The sequence below is a fragment of the Thermobia domestica genome, chromosome 4 (assembly GCF_964235325.1).
Source record: "Thermobia domestica chromosome 4, izTheDome1.hap1.1, whole genome shotgun sequence".
Lineage (NCBI taxonomy): Eukaryota > Metazoa > Arthropoda > Insecta > Zygentoma > Lepismatidae > Thermobia > Thermobia domestica.
Genome location: NC_137457.1, coordinates 324857446 through 324878182, shown reverse-complemented (window position 1 = coordinate 324878182; position 20737 = coordinate 324857446). Strand labels below are relative to the sequence as shown.

At 35.8% G+C, this 20737-nt stretch overlaps 1 protein-coding gene across 9 annotated transcripts in view; it reads right to left on the bottom strand.

Annotated features, from left to right (window-relative positions):
• Positions 1 to 20737, bottom strand: part of LOC145684416 (uncharacterized) — a 270639-nt gene that overhangs the window by 117807 nt on the left and 132095 nt on the right. For 2 of the 9 annotated variants that reach the window (XM_081756758.1, XM_081756762.1), the window contains exon 2: positions 2920 to 3491. The exons of 3 other annotated variants lie outside the window; for them this stretch is intronic. In XM_081756758.1, coding sequence (XP_081612884.1) covers positions 2920 to 3005 — 86 coding nt within the window. In that variant the 5' untranslated portion in view covers positions 3006 to 3491. 4 more of the 9 variants (XM_081756760.1, XM_081756757.1, XM_081756761.1 and 1 more) reach the window with 4 other exon arrangements.

Below are 20737 nucleotides of genomic sequence, written 5' to 3'. Positions count from 1 at the left end.
CCAAATTAATTGGTCCATTAATCATTCCTGGTACCCTCACTGCTGAACGGTATTTGGATATGCTGCGGGATCTCACCCTCCCTTCCATATTGTCCGATGACGGCACATTTACACTTTTTTTCAGCAGGATAGTACCCCTTCGCGATCCATACCTATCTGGATGGACAATTTCCTGGACGCTGGATTGGGCGCTGTGGTCTCATTGAATGGCCTGCGCGATCACCAGATCGACGCTTTTGGATTTTTATCTGTGGGGTCATCTGAAGGCAAATGTTTACGCCAAAAAGATGCGGGATATTTACACCTGGAATAACTAATATTTGCAGCCTGTGCTGATATTTCACCAGAAACTCTTTTAAAGGTCATGAACGACTTACCTTGTGCATAACTTGGGATAAGGGCCACGTACAGCACGTGCTCCGCCATGCGTGACAGGAAAAATTAGCAATTTCAAATGTCTGTAACTTTTGAACAAATTAAGATATCAACAAACCGATTTCACCATTGTCTTTGTCTTTAAATTCTATCTTAAATGATGTGCTGCATGACCATGTTTTCATTTAAAGATCTTAACGTGAATTCATTATGGCGCCTTTCAAGATGGCCGCCATCTTGGTCACGATCACAATCCGTCTTCCCCTGGCCTACTATGTTACTACATGGTTGTTCAGTATTTACCAAGGACACGGATTTTACAAGTGTGGTAAGGGACTTATGACCCACCCTATATCTATCCAACTACCAATCTATATATATATTGTTATGTGCGTAGAGAGCAACAAAATAAAAGCAGAAAGTAAATTAAAATCAAGAAATATCTCTTTGGTTGGAAGTGTTCGATGTGTGTTTTAAATGTCTCAGTAAGAGTGGACTAGATGCTGAAATTTTTTACTGCGTCTCTAAAGCCGCGGGCGTACCTAATCCAAAATATGAACAAGTTGTCTATATATAATCTAGTTTCCCAACTAAGCGTCACGTTTGAAGGAATCGAGTTTCTGCCTGAAACATATCTGATAGAGTAGTACTCAATATAACAGAGAAGTTTTAAGTGGAAAGGTCAAAGGGTTTTGGGAGAAATATCCACTAGAAAGTCACTTGAAGATACATGTTATTGTCTCTTTCAGCAAGTGATATTCAAGCTGCCAACGTCTTCAATACATATCAGAGTCGCTTCGGTAAGAAATTGTATTTGTTCCGAAATTTGAGCGAGAAAGGCTGAGTGAAGATTATAACAACAGTGGTATATGAGTGCAATATCTCATTCCTACATTAAGAATGGCGGTTGTGTCTATGACAGGAGGAATTCTGTGTCCCATGTGTTTTGGCGGTTGAACCAAACAGTAGGTTCTTGCAGTAAAACGAGCCGATCTGGATAATATAATCTTAATCTCATTTGGAGGTAAAACAGTGAACATAAAAAAGCAAGATCTCAAGACTTTCAATTCGCACGTCATGTGGAACAGCGTACCAAGTGATGGGAAGCAAGTCCTCGTGTCATGGCCTGCAAACAAAGATGACACAGTCTTTCGTCACAGTTTGTGCCAGAAGGCCTTGCATTGATTAAATGACCGATCCTTGTAGATGTAATGGCATGATTCAGCGTATGAGTCTTCACTTCTTCCATCCGTGCAATGCTTATGTTCGTTTCAACACTGATACAGCAATAATTAGAAATAAAATGAATGTTTGGCATAGTGACAGGTTATTACATCTTCAGTCATTTACAATTTACCAGTTCAGTGCTCCTCGTTTTCGCAACATTATCAGATTCTCTTTCTCTAAGGCTGGATACTTGAATGAGGCTGAAGTTTGGATCGTTTCTTACGATTACTCTTCGACAGAATTGTGAACGACGAATGTTCCAAATGCGAGTTGACTGCGTTTGTTAGATGTGCTCACTGTGAGTAGAGTACTAGTGCGACGCATACACTCTTTTCTGAACAGCATATTCATTGGAGTAATCGGTAATTTTTTTTTTTTCTGCAATAACAAAACCATTTTCGGTTTCCAAACAAATACTTCCTCTTGTGTTTCATTACTTAAATATGTTGGAAACACTAACATAAACTGGTTTAGAAGACATAACTGTCTGAAACTTCTCTCTTATATTTTGGACTATGTACTATGACTATAACATTAACCTCCATGGGACGTTCCCGTGGCTGTATCTCCTTAACCCTTTGAGCTTTGCACCTAAAACTTACCTGACATATTGAGCACGCGTAGTACTACTATATCACATATGTCACGGGCAATAACTTGATTAAGCCAAATGTGACGTATATTTGTCAGAGAAGAAAATATTTACTGAAAAAAAAAATAAGAACAGAAAAGAAATTTAAAGCTTAACTTGCTAGAGAATATTAAGATTCTGAGCAAACGTTTCCTACATACACTAAATCAGTGGCTTTAGTCCTATGTCATGGACACATTAATGTGTCATGAAATTCGATATATGCACAGGGAATCATTCAAAGATATAACATAGTAAATCTGAAAAATATTCAAATAAACTTGATTCACATTTAAAACATAAACATATTATTAACCGAAAAAAATTACATATTTTACTGATATTTAAAAAAATAAAACTTATCAAAACATAATCTAATACCTACTTAGCTCTCTCGCAAATCAATCAATATAAAAATAAAAGTTATATACAAAACTACGAGTGATGTGTAATATTTATTTCAAAGATAAAATGCTCTAAATTCCTTTCAGATCTATTAGGTTCCTTGAACATATCAACCACTGAATTGTGGCGACTATTTTACAAGTCATTCACTAAGAAGAAACCTTTTCTTATCCAAATTTCAAGGACTAAGTTAGCGAAAATAAAATAGAAGAAAAGATATATTAACGCAATCGAAAATATATCGAAAATAACTCTGACTAGACAAACAGAAGTAAACGTACCTGAGTTCCTCAGGATTGCTACTTATTGAATGACAATCAACATTTCGAACGTTTCTCTCGCTCTCATTCCCCAAAATGGAAGGCATGTGACTGATTAACTTTTCCGTAGAACTTGTGAAATTAACAAATTTTGGCACAACATTACTGTTGGAATTTACGAGTAAATTAGGCCTTGGTAAATGTTTGACCAAGCATAATCGTTCCGTAGCTAGCTTTCAGTCGCCTCTTGTGTCTTGTTCATTGTCTGCTGAAACGATTTTAAAATTGAGCTCTAAATTTTCTCGTAGAATGGACAGCTTAATGTCACTGTCTTCCTCAACCTTATTTTCTGTTTCCTGCTTAAATTCAAAATGTTGCATACAAGGTATTGAAAGAAGGTTCGTAAGTTTCAACTCATTGGCGTGAAAAATATAAATGTTACAGTTGCCATTTTCATTAGGATCTTTTCCTGATTCCATTCCATAATTAATTAAGGGAACGTTAAAAAATCAAGGAACTATTTAATTAATATGTACATTGATTATGTTAATGACTTGTCTCTGGTATTCGGTGTTTGAGGAAAGAGAAAAATTCTGAAAGGATAAAGAAATATAAATCATTTGTTAATATAACTCATTCTTCTCAATCAAACAATATATAATACTGTAATATGACTGAAAAACTACGGTCAAAGATGACTATAATTAATTAGAATATTATGTTATTAATATTACCATATATTAATGGTTTTATGAAGCAATAAAGACACACAACGTCACTTAGAAACTTCCTAGGAATCCTAAGCTACACTGAAATTTTGTTTGTCTAGATTTTTTATGTTCCTTATAGCTTATTTCTTATTAAGCAGAATGCAATAGTGATATGGCTGAAACAATAAATACAAAACTCAATATAAAATGTTATTTTGACAGAAGAATCTTTACAAATTGTTCAATGTATTTCAGAGTTTGTGAAGTTATTCAACAACGTACGATTACAATTAAGTCGCGCGTACCATCTTGCATCAACTAGAATACTACAAGTGGTACGTATACCACAGCTTGAGAAACCTTCCGTATTTGAAATATTTTTCTTTTCTATTTATAGCTCAATTATGTACACTGTATTTCATATAGATTGGGATTCAGTATTTAGAAACTATTAATGTAGCGCGGTAACTTACTGCTAGACCGATCACTTTTGCTGTGAGGATCCTAGTTGGATAGTAGCTGGCGTAAAGTAGGCTATACGATGAACAACCATTATCTGCGAGGATTTTGTCAGTGTCATATATCTCATTACACACTATCATATATTTATCTCAGTTTTAGCATCTCCGTGCCAAGCTATCCGTTGACAAGAAAACGTCGGCTTCTCTCTTGATGGTTTGGCTACGGCTCTGTTTGGATATTAGAATAATTTGGTGTAAGTATCACTTTGCCCCATATTTAGAATTGCCTGCAAACTTATAGGACATAACAGCGATTATTTCCTTGTCTACAAGACATATTATTAGTTCTTTTACTTTGCACGGTTTGTTCTGAGCCCAATGGAGACTATGCGATGGAATCGGATGATAATGAAGAGTGAGAAATTGAAATGACACTGAAGAATTTCTAGAAACGCCATGCAAATGGTTTGTTTACCACTAAGCCCAATAATATCACTTGATCAAGGCACACCATATACTAGAGGTGAGCGTTCAACCAATGAAGCACCAGAGCCATAGCATGAATTTGATCTTTAGTCGCGGTTTAAAGGCCAGCTTAAGGTACCTGTCAACAGGTATGGATGTACTATGCTTTTAAGGAATTGCTTGGAGCCTGGAGGAATAGATACTGTAATACTCCTTGTGTTGCCTTGTAGCATCTTCGTTCATATTTAAAATATGAATACAAATTCGTATCCATAAAATGATTACTCATTTATTTAGGTTGCACACAAAACACTAATGTAGTCAATTGTCAATGCTATATCTAGGTTAACATTATTTATGTGTTTGGCGCATACATAGATAAGTTCCTTAAATATTAATCCTGCTTTGTGACTTACCAGACCTCCGTGCACATTGCGTATGCAGGAGTCACCAAGTAATATGTTTTAGCATGATGTTTCTACATTGAGCTATTATTTTCTTGCTACCAGCAAAAGTATATACTATTATAGTATTACTTCAGTTTTCAATGTTCATTCTTACTTGGCATTCTTGTACCAACAGGAGCGTACTTATTTCGCAACCCAGATGGTTTGCAAAATGTATGTGGAGCACAGGCAGAGAATGAGCAAAAACAGTTAGCGGCAACACAATTTGAAGGGTCTGAAGGTATAACATGAATTCATGTGTCTCATACAAGAAGAGAACATCAACTATTCAAGTCTTAACTTGTATTTAACATTGAAGAATATTTTGCCTCCTAGTCGTTTACAATACACAATAATTATGTAAGTGCCTGGTTTCGATAAAACATAAATGGTATAATAATTAAGCAACTGGTAATCCAGATAGTAAGTACATCTTCCCCGTGTACATTTTCAATATTTTGCTTTTGAATATAGGTGAAGTTTCATGAAAAATATATTCATGCAGCTTGAATTTGACGAAAAGAAACACTGTAAGGGCTGGATAAAATTTTGTGTTCATTAAACATAATATTCAAAATCGAAATAATAAAAATGTGTAGGGAGAACTCAGAACTACAATCTGCCAGACCAGTACCTTAACTACTACGCTAGCTACATTTTACCGAGACCAGCCCAAATCTTTAGCATTATTTTTTGTTTCTTTAACAATCCGGCATTTTTAGCGAACCTAATCAAGACATTGATGATGGAATCAAGGAAATGCACGTAAACGATGGTACTCTAAGGATACCAATGCACATGGTGCTTCTTCACCACAATCTTCACTTCACACGGATGTGATCCAACTAGGAAATCCATACACGAAAGATGAGCACTCTACCAGTATCTTCAGTCTTGGAGTTAGTGTTAAACAACTTGTTGGTTTAATGTAGCCGTGATGGTTTAGCGGTAGAATGCCGAACTCTTGCGCATGGGCTACGTTATTTAATAAGAGTTAGAGCCAAGTGGGTTTTTTATTGGACAAACACCGAGTGGCCGAGTACTCCCGCAGTTCTCCGGTTTCCTCCCACTTTCATCATTTAACATCTTCATTCATAACCATCACCGCAGTCTCCTTTAGCCTCGGTGCATAATCGTTGGACGTTAATCTAACAAAAAGAGTTAGTTTAATCGAAACGAACGAACGTTAACATGTCGCGGACTTTGACAAGAGATTAAAATAAAAGCCAGCTTTCCGAAATAGAGGATAATTTACAATAAAAAGGCAAGCTTTTTGAAGAAAAAAATCGAAAATTTTCGTTTTTCTGACTTCTCGTAACTTGTTCGTTCAAGTAACTGGTTTCCTATAGTGAAAATTACAGTTAATAAAGTGAGTTTACATATATAGAGTACTTGTGAGTTCTATCTTCACGTCAGGTTAGACGTCTTGATTGCTTTCAAACTAGTATTGCAGTTTCCTTTGAACAAGTGTATGTTTGTAACCACAAAACTTCAAAGGTCTTTCAGTTGTCTAATCATCTTATCAATTTTCCTAAATTGTCTAATAACCTTATACATATACACCTTATATTTTTAATGGTTGCGTAGTTGCAATCCGGCAATCACGAAAATAGTACTATATTTATTTATTTTGCGTTCAAGAGACCACAGTATTGTACATTTCTACATGCGGTATAGAACATGTCAAATTCTATTTTTGTCTATATAATAAACTACTACTATAATTCCTTATACATTACATTAGTCTTACAACATGATACATATATATACATAGAAATACCATACCTTATCTATTCATCTACCTGGTTTTATTCATAGTGTGAGAATCTATAGTTTTTTTCTTTACATTCTTTACATAAAACAACAAACAGATACAAACTATATTTAAAGAGATTTTTCTCCCTACAATGTCGCTCACTGTACGAGAAATACTTAACCTTAGCTTTAGAAAACTGAGTCGACTAAATTAAGAGCTATAAAAATTTGTTTTCGTATGATGTTGGTATAATTATTTGCAGAATTCGTTCATCACTTACTGTTCTGTAGTGACAATATTCTTGAAATAACAATTTGTGGAAATTGGTTTAAACGTTCTCTCTTTCAAATTACGGGAGACTCAATAAAATATAAATTTTCATAATAAAGATTTTGTTCGTTCATAAATTTAAATGATAATTCTGTTTGAAGAAATTTAATACACTTTCAGGGAAAAGATATTACTAATGTTATTGACTTTTTACGTAAAACATTTCTGCCATTGAAAAATATCCAATAGTTTTATTACCAATTCATTGGAATTAGAACGCGTCAGCCGATTTTCACATTTTCAGTTCTATCGAGAGTTACATTTTCAATAATTCCTCAAATCTCAAGGACTTTCATTTCATAATGCAGTTATTAAATGGTTTTAAAGTCATAATGGTAAATTAAGGTGAAACGCACTATTATCTCTTCATTAATCCTGAAATACTTTTACCATAGGCCCAAAATTTCCTAGAAAGATCTTGCATCCGCAGAAAATCTTTGCATTCCCTTAAAAAAATAAAAAATAAAATAAAAAAAAGTAAAGAGAAAATTGTTTATTTACCTATTTACCGAGGCCCTTCGTCTCTTGCTGCGACTTAATAATAGAATTGACATCACGGATAATTAGATTAAAAATTATTTTGTATAATAATCATAATATACACCTGATAGTATTGAGAAAGTAGGTAAACATAGTAATCGTTGCTTTGATGAACTATAATATCTCATCTCTTCCAGCATCAATCACTTACCGGCAAATGGTCTGAGGAACCAAGTTATCATTCTCAAATGTGCAGGTCAATAAAAAATAAGTTCCATGAAATGTTTGATGAAGGAGGTCAAAATGATTTTATTAAACTTTTTTCCTATATATATATATATATATATATATATATATATATATATATATATATATATATATATACGAAGTCCATTTGCATTTATGATCAAAGTAAGTAAACTACAAGCATTAGTTTAAATACATAGTTTAATGTAGAAAGCGAGGTCGAGGAGTAGCAGGGGCAAAATTACCTATTATAAAATAAACTTGGTAACTTGATTAACGGAATAAACTTCGATTCTGCTAATACGTTTGGACCTCTATGGAAAAGTTAATGGGATCCACGCTCGAGATAAATCGAGATTTCTCCTAATCATTTAGTAGAACATAATAACATGCGATAAAACACTTAGTTTTGAGCACTGGTAACGTTGCTCTCTTAACAAAAAGTCGTCGATAAGTTGAGGTGTGTCATCAAATTTCATTATTAATGTGTTACAGTATCCTGCAAACTCGAAACGCCTAGACTTTAACTCAGGAGATTAATTTGTAAGACAATAATTCTAATGCAAACTAAATAGCAATAATAATAGAAATAAAACAATAAACTACTGAACAAGACTGTACAATTGATAAAAAATAAATACGTTCTTTTCGATCTTATAACCAAGTTCCTCATCAAACACACATAGAGTGTATGTCGGATAGCATCTCTGTTAGAAGAACGAAACGTAACATGTAAAGTATTTAAATTTTACAAGAGTACAGTGTTGTTCAGCAGTTCAGTATTTCATTTCTGTTCTTATTTGCAAGACGTGCAGCAATGTCGTGTTGTCAATAACAATAAAAATAAAATAAAAAGCACAATATTTATAGCACATGATGGAAACGAAATTAAGATATCTAAACTCTTTGTTTAGCTCTTATTAAAACATATATAAATATATATAAAAAGAAGGTCAAATTTAGAAATATATATTTAATATTCATGTGTTAGCACAATTTTTGGATGAATGACAAATATTAAAGTGCTAATTAAGACACCAACCTGTGCTAGGTGGTCAATTGAAACTATGGTTTCTATCTTACTTACTGGTGAGTCATGCCAGGGCAAAGCTACTGGACACGCAGAGGGTGCACATCAACTGAGCACGCACGTAAGCTATGGCAAATAACGGCTTGAGTGATGTTATTAGAAACATATGTAGTCTCGGAACGATACAAGTTCCAATAGTAACTCGTAATTGTTTCATACTAGTAACGTAGCATTTGCAAACATAAAATACAGCTTTTGTACACTGTGGAGAAATACTCGTTTGGAAAATAGAATCTATAGTCATGTTTCATATGTATTCACTCGTTCCAATATTGGTAAACAACTCTAATTTGGCACCAGTATCTCTAAACTCGTAGACCCGAAATATACCTCTATTACTTAGTATACAAGTCTTACAACTTAATTTTTTTTTTTAATTTTTTTTTTTTTTTTTTTTTTTTTGCATATTTATGTCTTTTTGTTCGGAGTATTAATCTTTACCTGTAAATTTTGCAAAATTGTCTGTGCCGAAATTTGGGAGCTATTTAAAAACGTACGGTACCTTTTTTTATTACTATGGTTCGCACCAAATTTACATACAAATAGTGCCGAAACAACCGATTGAACTTCGGTACTCGGTATTCACGAATAAGTCCAATAATTGTAAATGAAGTATAGTATAAAATTAGGGAAGTGTTAATATCATTTCACAAAAGAAATATCAAACGTGAATGGATAAACTCATTATAAATATCAAAGCTGTACCTCAAGAATACATAAGCTAAATTTTACATAATTTCCACATGAAATATATAAAGCTTATAAGAATGTAATGTTTACGCAATGTTTGTTCTGCAAAGATGCTGAAAGCATTAAAGCAAAACAAACATTACAAAAAGTGGAGTCTACCTTCGCCAACGTAGAAACTATCCGCCTTATGCAGAGTCGTCACGACGTGTGATTAGCGTCATAGTAAACTACTGACTACTTCCGGAGACTTATGTTAGTCGAACTCTTTAGTATGGTTCTAATTGCGCTTCAAAACTACTCTGCATAAGGTCCTATGATTTTAGCGTCATTACGGTGATATTTTCCAGAAAGAAGAAGTCACAGAAAATACGCCTAAGCAAACAACATTCCTAAATCTATGCTGCTGTTACCATCATAAACTTATTTGTAGCTGTTTATAAAGGATAATGCTTAAGACGAAATATTAACCTGAGACTTTTCTACAACTGATAAATATCTCAGCGAAATTACCAACAAAATCATTCAAAAACGCCCATTGCATCCATAAAATTATTATTCTTCTCCTAAGCACCGAAAGCGTAATGGTTATATTTGTATTACTGTACTGGAAAACAACTATGAGCAGTTTACAGAGTTAATAACTGATGAAAAAAGATCAAATTGTGCAGAGAAAAAAAACTCTGGGAAACGTAAAAGAAAAGCAACATACAAAAAAGAAAAGTATGCACTGCAGGCGATCATGCGATTTGTAGACAGATGAAAGAGAAAAAAATGTGGAAACAGATCGACGTCCGAGAAGTTGCCCTCAACCCCTCATTGAGGCACTAATGATCTCTTCTAGTGCAATCGTTAGAGCTTCTTAGAACAGCAATCCCCAACATCAGTGGTTCAATAATTTGGACGCTAGAAGCAAAAAATTTGGTGGGGCAACTTCACGTTAGCCCCCAGAAAGCACTAACGATCTAACCTAGTGCAATCGTTAGTGCTTCCAGAAAACGCGAATAGTTTCGTTAGTGCTTCACCACTAGTGTCGTTATGGCCAGTTATATGTCACGAAATTCCCATAACGAATACATGGGGAATTATTAATTGGCTCAAATTCCTTCCAAATTCAAAAGTGCTAATGATCTCTTCTAGCGCAATCGTTAGTGTTTCGTTAGTGCTTCTTAGAACACCAACCCCAATATTAGTACTTCAATAGTTTGGACGCTAGAAGCAAAATACTTTGGAGGGGGGGGGGGCAACTTCACGATAGCCACCCCCAGAAAGCACTAATGATTAAACCTAGTGCAATCGTTAGTGCATCGTTAGTGCATAGTTAGTGCTTCAAGAAAACACGAATAGTTTCGTTAGTGCTTCACAACTAGTGTCGTTATGGCCAGTTATATGTCACGAAATTCCCATAACGAATACATGGGGAATTTTTAATTGGTTCAAATTTCCGCCAAATTCAAAAGCGCTAATGATCTCTTCTAGTGCAATCGTTAGTGCTTCGTTAGTGCTTCCTAGAACATCAAACCCAACATTAGTGCTTCAATAGTTCGGACGCTAGAAGCAAGAAACTTGGGTGGGCAACTTCACGTTAGCCCCCCCATAAAGCAGTAACGATTAAACCTAGTGCAATCGTTAGTGCATCGTTAGTTTTTCTGGAAAACACTAATAGTTTCATTAGTGCATAAAAATTAGTATAGATACGGCCAGTTACATGTCACGAAAGCCCATAAGGAGTACATGGGGAATTTTTCATTGTGTCAAATTCCCGCCAACTTCAAAAGCGCTAATTATATCTTCTAGTGCAATCGTTAGTGCTTCTTAGAACGCCAACTCCCAACATTAGTGTTTCAATAGTTTGGACGCTAAAAGGAAGAAACTTTGGGGGCGGCCAACTTCACGTTAGCTCCCCCAAAAAGCACTAATAATTAAACCTAGTGCAGTCGTTAGTGCTTTCAGAAGACACTAATAGTTTCGTTAGTGCTTCAATATTAGTATAGGTACGGCCAATTACATATCACGAAAAGCCCGTAAGGAATACATGGGGATTTTTCATTGGGTCAAATATCCGCCAAATTCAAAAGCGGTATTGATATCTTCTAGTCCAATCGTTAGTGCTTAATAGAACACCAACTCCCAACATTAGTGCTTCAATAGTTTGAACGCTAGAAGCAAAAATATTCACGTTAGCCCCCCTAGAAAGCACTAAAGATTAAACCTAATGCATTCGTTAGTGCATCGATAGTGCTTTCAGAAAGCACTAATGGTTCGCTTTGCTTTGCTATTAGTGTAAATACGCCCACTTATATGTCACAAACAAAGGTGTCCAAACTCATGAGGACGGCGCTCACGAGTTTGAAACTCACGCTCACTCGACCTCAACCTCACGAAGTTAGCATGAGATAAGGCTGGTGAGCATGAGGTTGAGTGAGCTCTAGGTGAGACTGGTGATGTGAGCGTGAGGCCAGACTGGTGATGTGAACGTGAGGATGAATGAGCGTGAGGTCAGACTGGTTATTTGAACGTGACGTCAGAGTGGTGATGTGAGCGTGAGGTTGTGTGAACGTGAGATCGAAATGAGTTTGTGAGCTGAGGTCGAAATGAGTTTGGGAGCGTGAGTTTGAGTGAGGTTAGATAAAAGTGGTCACCTCTGGTCCGAAGCTCCCATAAATGCTTTCATGCCTAATAAAAACTCCCATAAATGCAGCATTTTATTTTCAAATCTTCAGTAATAATAACAATATTATGTTATTATATAGAACAGTGAGTGAGTGAGTGACTAATTAACAGTCAGACCATATTTCTATAGGGAGAAAAGTGCAATTTACATAAAATGCTCCATTTGTCACAAAAACAAAGGATAAGGAAAGATTTTCGGAAACGTGTATCCTAAAAGAGGAAATGGTAGTTGTTTTTTTTTTCTTTAAGGAACTGTATCTCCCAGATTTTAGGAGGGTGAGTGTGAGAAGATAAAACGGATGTTAGGACGATAAAACTTGGAACATCAATTTACCATAAAAAGTAACTTTTTTAGCCTTTTTGAAAATTCCACTCCTTAGAGGGGAATTACACGTACGTACTATTTTACACGTACTATATTGGGCACATTTAAGTTTGTCGTATCCTGATTAATTTAGTTGCTTGAAGATAAGTGTGAGGGCGTCATTTGAGTGTTTGTGTGAGCAAGGGCGAGGGTGAGGGCGTCGATTGAGGTTGATGATGAGGGCGTTAATGGAGGGTGAGTGTGAAGGAGGGTGAAGTTGAGGGCGTCAATGGAGAGTGAGTGTGAGGGAGGGTGAAGTTGAGGGCGTCAATGAAGGATGAGTGTGAGGGTGAGTGTGAGGCCGTAAAGGGAGGGTGGGTGTGACGGAGGGTGAGGGGAGGGCGTCAATGAAGGGTTAGTGTGAGAGAGGATGAGGGGAGGTCGTCAATGGAGCGTGAGTGTGAGGGAGGGTAAGTGTGTGGGCGTCAATGAAAGGTTAGTCTGAGGAAGGGGGAGGGGAGGGCGTCAATGGAGTGTGAGTGTGAGGGAGGATGAGGGGAGGCCGTCAGTGTAGGGTGAGTGTGGGGTCGCCAATGGAGGGTGAGTGAGGGAGGGCGAGGGGAGGGCGTCAATGGAGAGTGAGTGTGATGGAGGGTGAAGATGAGGGGCGTCAATTGAGGTTGAGGGAGGGTTAGGAAAAATGATCATCTCTGGTTTGTGAAAAGATATTTCACAGTTCATGATGTTATTTCTTCGTTACAAAAACACTTCTAGTTGACTCTATTCATGGTGAATTACTGAACTTACATTTACAATTATTGAAAAATGAATAATTATTTTTAAACATAAAAAGACGTTACAGTTCAGTAGGATGCAGTAGTAGATGAAGTGAGTGAAAATATTGTCTATTGTTGAGATGTGCAAACTGAATGTGAATAACAAGTGTTTATTCACGCATACTCTTCTCCAGATGCGGATCTACGATGGACTTCTGGGGCCTCGGTGGTTTGTAATACTCCTACTTAGAGCTACTTTTAGGAGCTCCAAACTCTGGAATGGGTTTTATTTATATATCAAATAAGAAAGTTCCCCTTTCTGGGGGAAATCGCCCTGATCGCCCCTGGATCCGCCCCTGATCTTGTATAGCATATTTTAAAGACACTTAGTTCGTGTCTACCCCTGACGATGCTGATTAGGGATGGTCACACCCGGATAATTTTTTATTCGTATATCGGATAGAAACTTATCCGGATTTGCAATATGTGGATGACAGATAACAAAATGGATGACGGCTAATGGATAATATTAGGATGACGGACGACGGTAATATCCGGATTTGCAACAGAATCACGGGGAAAGGAACGGTGTGTGTTAAACTTTTGGCATGATCCTAGATGTGTCTCGGAACTCTACAGTGTCACTGGAAATTATTTAATTTGACCACCAAGTTTATTATTCGTTTTGAAAGTGACTTAATGAATCTTTCAAGCATTCTTTATTCCAATTGTTCTGAAAAAAATATTTTAAGAAACTGTTCCCATATTACCGGTGGACTTCCTGAAACGGAAATTTATAATGTTAAGTTCGTTTACTACGTCGAATATTTTTATCTGTGGTATTTTTTCTTACTCTTCTTCTGTCTCCTTTTCTCTCTCTGTCTCACTTCTGTACCTCTATACGTTTTAATTTCTCATTGAGAAGTGTTTATGTTTCTCCCTACATTAATTATGAATCTCGTTTCTTCTCCTTTTTTATTCTTTCACTTTACTGATACTAATACATGTATATTTTGAAATTAGAATTGTGCTCATATTTTTGTTGATTCTAATACGGGAGAAAGGCAACGAGAAGAGAGGAGGGTGGTCTTTTTACCAGACACGACTATGGGATAAGAAGGAGTATATTGGATAGTCTAGCTGCACGGTGTTAGTTATCACACTATTTTTTTCGTGTGTATGAGTTCAATAATTCACCATGAATAGAATTAACCAGAAGTTTGTTTGTAATGAAGAAAAAACAACATGAAATTTGAAATGTCTTTTAACAAACTGTTGATAGTTGAGAGTCAACAAACTTTACACTTTCGGGTACCGATTACCTTGAAACCTCCAGTAGCAACAACTATTCCGAGAGAGGAAGCTTATATTTAAAAGAATGACATTCTCAACAAAAGGCAGAAGTCTGAGAGAAAAGAAGGAATGAAATCTTTCATTTCTAGTTCTATTAGTCTTGTAGTTCTGAGTCTGTGGCAAAAGTACTGATAGAAATAAAGACAATGAATTATTAATATTTTGTAGAGAATTCCACTCTAATATCACAGGAGTTTCATCTTCCGGTTTACTTAGTTCTGAAAAATATAGATTATATTGCTATAATATGTAAAGAACCTGTACTGTCGCTGAATTGTGGTGACAATCAGAAACAGAAGTAAAAGGTAAATTACAGTAATGGTTTTCTATTAATAGCTTTCTATTAATGGGGAAGTATAAATACTTTTATTTTAACCAATTTTTTGCCTTAAAATCCTTTGGTATATGGGATCCCGGGTTCGATTCCGTGTGGGAGCGCTTTCGAAATTTAACTGTCCTCGATGTTTTTTGTGCGTGTCCCAGTCGTTCCAGTTTACTGGAAAATCAATTTAAACAAGTAAAAAGCGAGTAAAAGTAGAAACTTACTAATAAATAGATAAGCAAGTTAATGAGGCACATTCGGAGCAACAGTTAACTTTAGAAACAAGTGGATTACGAGACAGGTTAGTAAATTACATGTCTTCTACGCGGCAGTTCGAGACAACCGTAACCCTTTCAGTGTTTTTCTTTTTAAAGAAATCCATCTTTCTAAACATTAGTACGCACTACATGGGTAACAATTTATATTATGATAGCCGTACCATCAGCTTTAAAAGTAAAAGTGCAATCACTCATTAATTATTACGTAGTACGTTTTCAATAGGTTCAGTGCTTCATCGTGCCGTCTGTGATGTTATGAAATATGAATTATTTTTTTTATTTTATGATGATCAAGGATGCGAATATGTGTGGTTACAACTAGCGCTTTCAGGAGCCTGAAGTTCACCGGATATCCGTTATCCGGATATTATCCGTTATCCGTCATCTGGATATGATCAATTATCCGTCATCCATTTTGTTATCTGTCATCCGCATATTGCAAATCCGGATAAGTTTCTATCCGATATACGAATAAAAAATTATCCGGATGTGGCCATCCCTAATCAGCATCGTCAGGAGTAGACACGAACTAAGTGTCTTCAAAGTATGCTACACAAGAACAGGGGCGGATCCAGGGGCGATTAGGGCGATTGCCCCCAGAAAAGGAATCTTTCTTATTTGATATACAAATAAAACCCATTCCAGAGTTTGGAGCTCTTAAAAGTAGCTCTAAGTAGGAGTATTACAAACCACCGAGCCCCCAGAAGTCCATCGTAGATCTGCCTCTCGAGAAGAGTATGCGATAATAAACACTTATTATTCACATTCAGTTTGCACATCTCAACAAATAATATTTTCATTCACTTAATCTACTACTGCATCCTATTGAACTGTAACGTCTTTTTATGTTTAAAAATAATTATTCAATTTTGAATAATTGTAAATGTTTAAGTTCAGTAATTCACCATGAATAGAGTCAACTAGAAGTGTTTTTGTAACAAAGAAATAACAACATTAACTGTGAAATATCTTTTCACAAACTGTCGAGGGTTGAGAGTCCACAAACTTTACTCTCTCATTTACCGATTACCTCGAAACCGCGGTAGCCAGAATTAGCCCAGGATAGAGGACTTATATTAAGAAAATGAAAATCTCAGGAAAATGCAAAAGTCTTTTAGTCTTGTAGCTCTTAGTCCATACCAAAGTACTGATAGAATATGACCAATGAATTATGACTATTTTGTAGAACATTCCTCTTTAATATCACAGGAAATTCATCTTCCGGCTTGCTTGGTTGTGAAAAGTTATAGAGTGTATTGGTATACTATGTAAAGTATGTGTACTGTCGCTGATTTGTGATAACAATCAGAAACAGAAGTAAAAGGTAGATTACAGTAATAGTTTTCTCTTAATAGTTTTGTATTGAAGAGGAAACGGAAAACCTACTTTCATCTTAACATTTTTTTCTTAAAATTTCTATTCGGCTTCACACCCTTCCCCCTCAACATTGAATACAGAAATGGAGAACTTATTTAGAATTTGATTGTTGATTCCAGTATATTTCACGAATCACTTCTCGGACCTAAGCCTGTGTTATGTCGATAACGCTATCGTCGATATCTATATTATCATATATCAACATTCGATATCGCAAATATATGGACATGAATATTTCATTCCAAATTCTCGATATCGACATTCGGGAGGGCGACGAGGTCCATAAGAAGCCCCTAAAACTTGCGATGAATGAATACATTAAAGTTACTTTTTACAATCATTATCTCTTTAATACCACAAATTGCAATGTAAATACATCCACTTGCAAATTTGTAATATTATATGATATAATTTCTTAGACGGCAGAAGTTTTCTGTTCCCTGAAAAAAAGAAACAAAAAATCACGTGCAAAAGCAAGTGCTTCGAACTTTGAAGTAGAATTTACCATAAGAAAGTTTTTTATTTCTCTCTTATTTACAGTTTGCCACACTGATATATTTCTGACAAAATTGAGGTTTAGTCAAACGCCTTTCGAGGTTGCAACCAACCCAACCACCGAGCTGTTTGGGTTGCCTGCTATTTTAGAAAAAGGAGAATTGCAAGTGATAATGCACTTTTGGGGTCTTGAATACATATCACCGTTGAGTTGATACATTTATAATTATTGAAGTATGCCTTCTTTTTTTTATTTTTTTTTGGTTTGTGTATATTGAATAATTAGTAGAACACTGTATGGTATTAAATTTCGTATGTTGCTGGTAACCCTGTTAACAAATTGTATTTAACGTAGGAGATGTCTGCTAAGGTAACCGGGGTGACAACAGGAATCTCTTTAAAAGAATTGTTCAAGAAAAAGGTTAATCAATAGCAGTTACTTCACATTAATTAATTACTCCACATTAATTAACTGTAAAGACACTTACCTTGTTTTAATTACAATCTTCTTAGCATTTTCATCTTCGTATACAACTTTGAATCATGAAACCTAAAGTTCATAAATAAATAACACTATTGTAAAAGATCAATTAACGTTATGTTCGAAAACCCGTAAACACCATTTTACATACTCAACAAACAGAATTAAAGATACTAAAATTAGTAAAGGATTGTAGTTAATTTTTATCGTATCGTAAAACAATGCAGAAGAAAAAAATAATAAAATGACTGTTTATATATGAACTAAGGAAAAAAGATTACATTTTCATACGAAAAAAATAGAAACAATGAAATTCATCTCCCAAAACTGAACTAATGTAGAAACACAAAAAAAAACTATTACTGTTTTCTACAAGTCCTGACGATGCACTATCGATTGCACTAGATTTTGTCGTTAGTGCTTTTTGGGGAACTAACGTGAAGTTAGCCCTCTTTTTTCTTTTTGCTCCTAGCATCGAAACTATTGAAGCATTAATGTTCGAATTTGGTAGTCTAAGAAGTATTAACCATTGCACTAGAAGAGGTCATTAGGGCTTTTGAATTTGGCGGAAGTTTAACTTAACGAAAAATTCCCAATGCTTTTCTTACGTGAGTTTTCTCACTAATAATGAAGCACTAACGAAACTATTTGTTTTCTAGAAGCACCAACAATGTACTATCAATTGCACTAGGTTTGATTCTTAGTGCTTCCTGGGGAGTTAACTTCACGTTTGTCCAAGTTTTTTTGTTTCTAGTATCCAAACTATTGCAGCACTAATGTTAAGAGTTACTGCTCTAGGAAGCACTAACAATTGTATAAAAGATATCATTAGCGTTTTTGAATTTGTCGGGAATTTGACCCAATGAAATATTCCCCATGTATTTATGGGAGTTTCGTAACCAGAGGTGACCACTTTCACCTAACCTCACTCAAACTCACGCTCACAAACTCATTTCGACCTCACGTTCACACAACTTCACGCTCACATCACCAGTCTGACCTTACGCTCAAATAACCAGCCTCACCACACGCTCATTCATCCTCACGTTCACATCACCAGTCTGACCTCACGCTCACTCAACCTCACGCTCACATCACCAGTCTGACCTCACGCTTACTCAACCTCATGCTCACCTCACCAGTCTCACCTAGAGATCAATCAACCTCACGCTCACCATCCTGATCTCATGCTAACTTCGTGAGGCTACTATAAATATCCCGACACTTAAGAAGAACACGTGTATGAGTTCCAAGGCTGTAAATCCCATGCCTGTCCTTTGTGTCCCTACAGGCCGTAATCAGCCCATTTATGAACATTCCAAAGATACCATGATCTATCGCTACGAAAGAACACAACGTAGAATGAAAATTTTTACGGTTCTGGGATATAATGTGCACGAAATGTGGGAATGTGAATTTCGCTAGGTGTTAAAATCCAATCCTGGTTTGACCTGGTCCTTAAACACACATCCTTATACTAATAAGACACCGTGAAATCCAAGAGATAACTTCCATATTGGCCGTTATAATGGAATTAAATTGTATGACGTCGCAGATGAAAATAAAGGCAAAAAATTCGATATTTGGATATTGTTTCGTTGTATCCTTATATTAATAAATGTCTACAATACCCAATAATGCACCCATGAATTTATCTACAGGAAGATCCAGAAACGCCAGGCATTGTAGATGTGAACGGTTTAATCAAGTTAAAGATCTTGCCTAGTACAAATATCTTCCATCTAGTACTATAATTTCGTTCAAATGAAAAGCTGTTGTTCCTACTTTGTGTTGCTTGTGCCACAGCATTAAATCAAGATTCTGAATGTACGCATTACTACAGTGAACGAAGTCTAAGAGGAACGTGGGTGTCCTATGAAATTCACAAAGCCATCGAACTTATGTATTAAGTTATTGAAATCTACAAAATTTGAGACTAGGATATCATAGTATATGATCCTGAAACCAAGACCGGCGGATTATTCAGTGATTATATCAACACATTCTTGAAATTCAAGCTGGAAGCTTCTGGATGGCCGGCCAATTGCGTCATCGAAGAAGAAAAGCAACATTACTTTCAAATGGGTGCAATATATATATATATATATATATATATATATATATATATATATATATATATATATATATATATATAATTTGGGTGCACCAAATACAATGACAAAATCAGCTCATCGTAGTCTCACAAAACTCTGCTTGAATGCGTTTTGGGGAAGACTTACCATAGGAGACAATTTCACCCAAACGACCATCATTAACGATCCCAAAGTTTTGTATCAGAAATTAAGTGCTGCACATGTACAAGAAAAAAAAACAAATTTTACACATAAATGATTCGTTCTTATACCTTTATTGGCAGTATGAAGATGATGTTCCAGTACGAAATCGCAATGCTAATGTTGTTCTCGGGGCATTTACTACGTGCCAAGCTCGCCTAGAACTCTACAAATATTTAGAACTGCTGCAATAAAGAGATTTATAGTTTGATACAGATCCTCTCATATTCACGCAGCGACCATCAGAGCTCACGATAGAACCAAAAGTATTTCTTGGATCGACGTAAAATGAACTGGAATATTTCTCCACAAAAGCATGCATTAAACAAATCGTGTCATGTGGACAAAAGCAGTATTGTTTAGAAATCTACTCCCCGACACGAAGTCAACCAATTATGAGCAAAATTCGTGAATTCACAGTGAATTAAAGAGCGAGCCAAAGTTAAATTTCAATAGTTTGGAGCAAATGATTGTTAATCAGGCCCGTGCAAAAATATCCATTGGCACACCACACAAAATTTACAGAACTCAAGATCATAATCTTGTCACCAAACCTGAAGAAAAGAACTATAGTTTCAACTATAACAAAACGCCGACTAATACCCGATACGTACAAGACATCTCCATATGGATATTACAAAACCCAAAGAGAACAATAACCACATTTTCCTTTTTCTTCCCCAATCCTGCCAACATCACCTATTCCTCATTTCCCATGGACTGGCAAAGAGGAAGAACCAAAGAGCCAGCCGTGATAGGAATTTACCATTAGAGCTTTTCCTACTGATGCTTCAGCGATGCACGAGTTCCTTCTT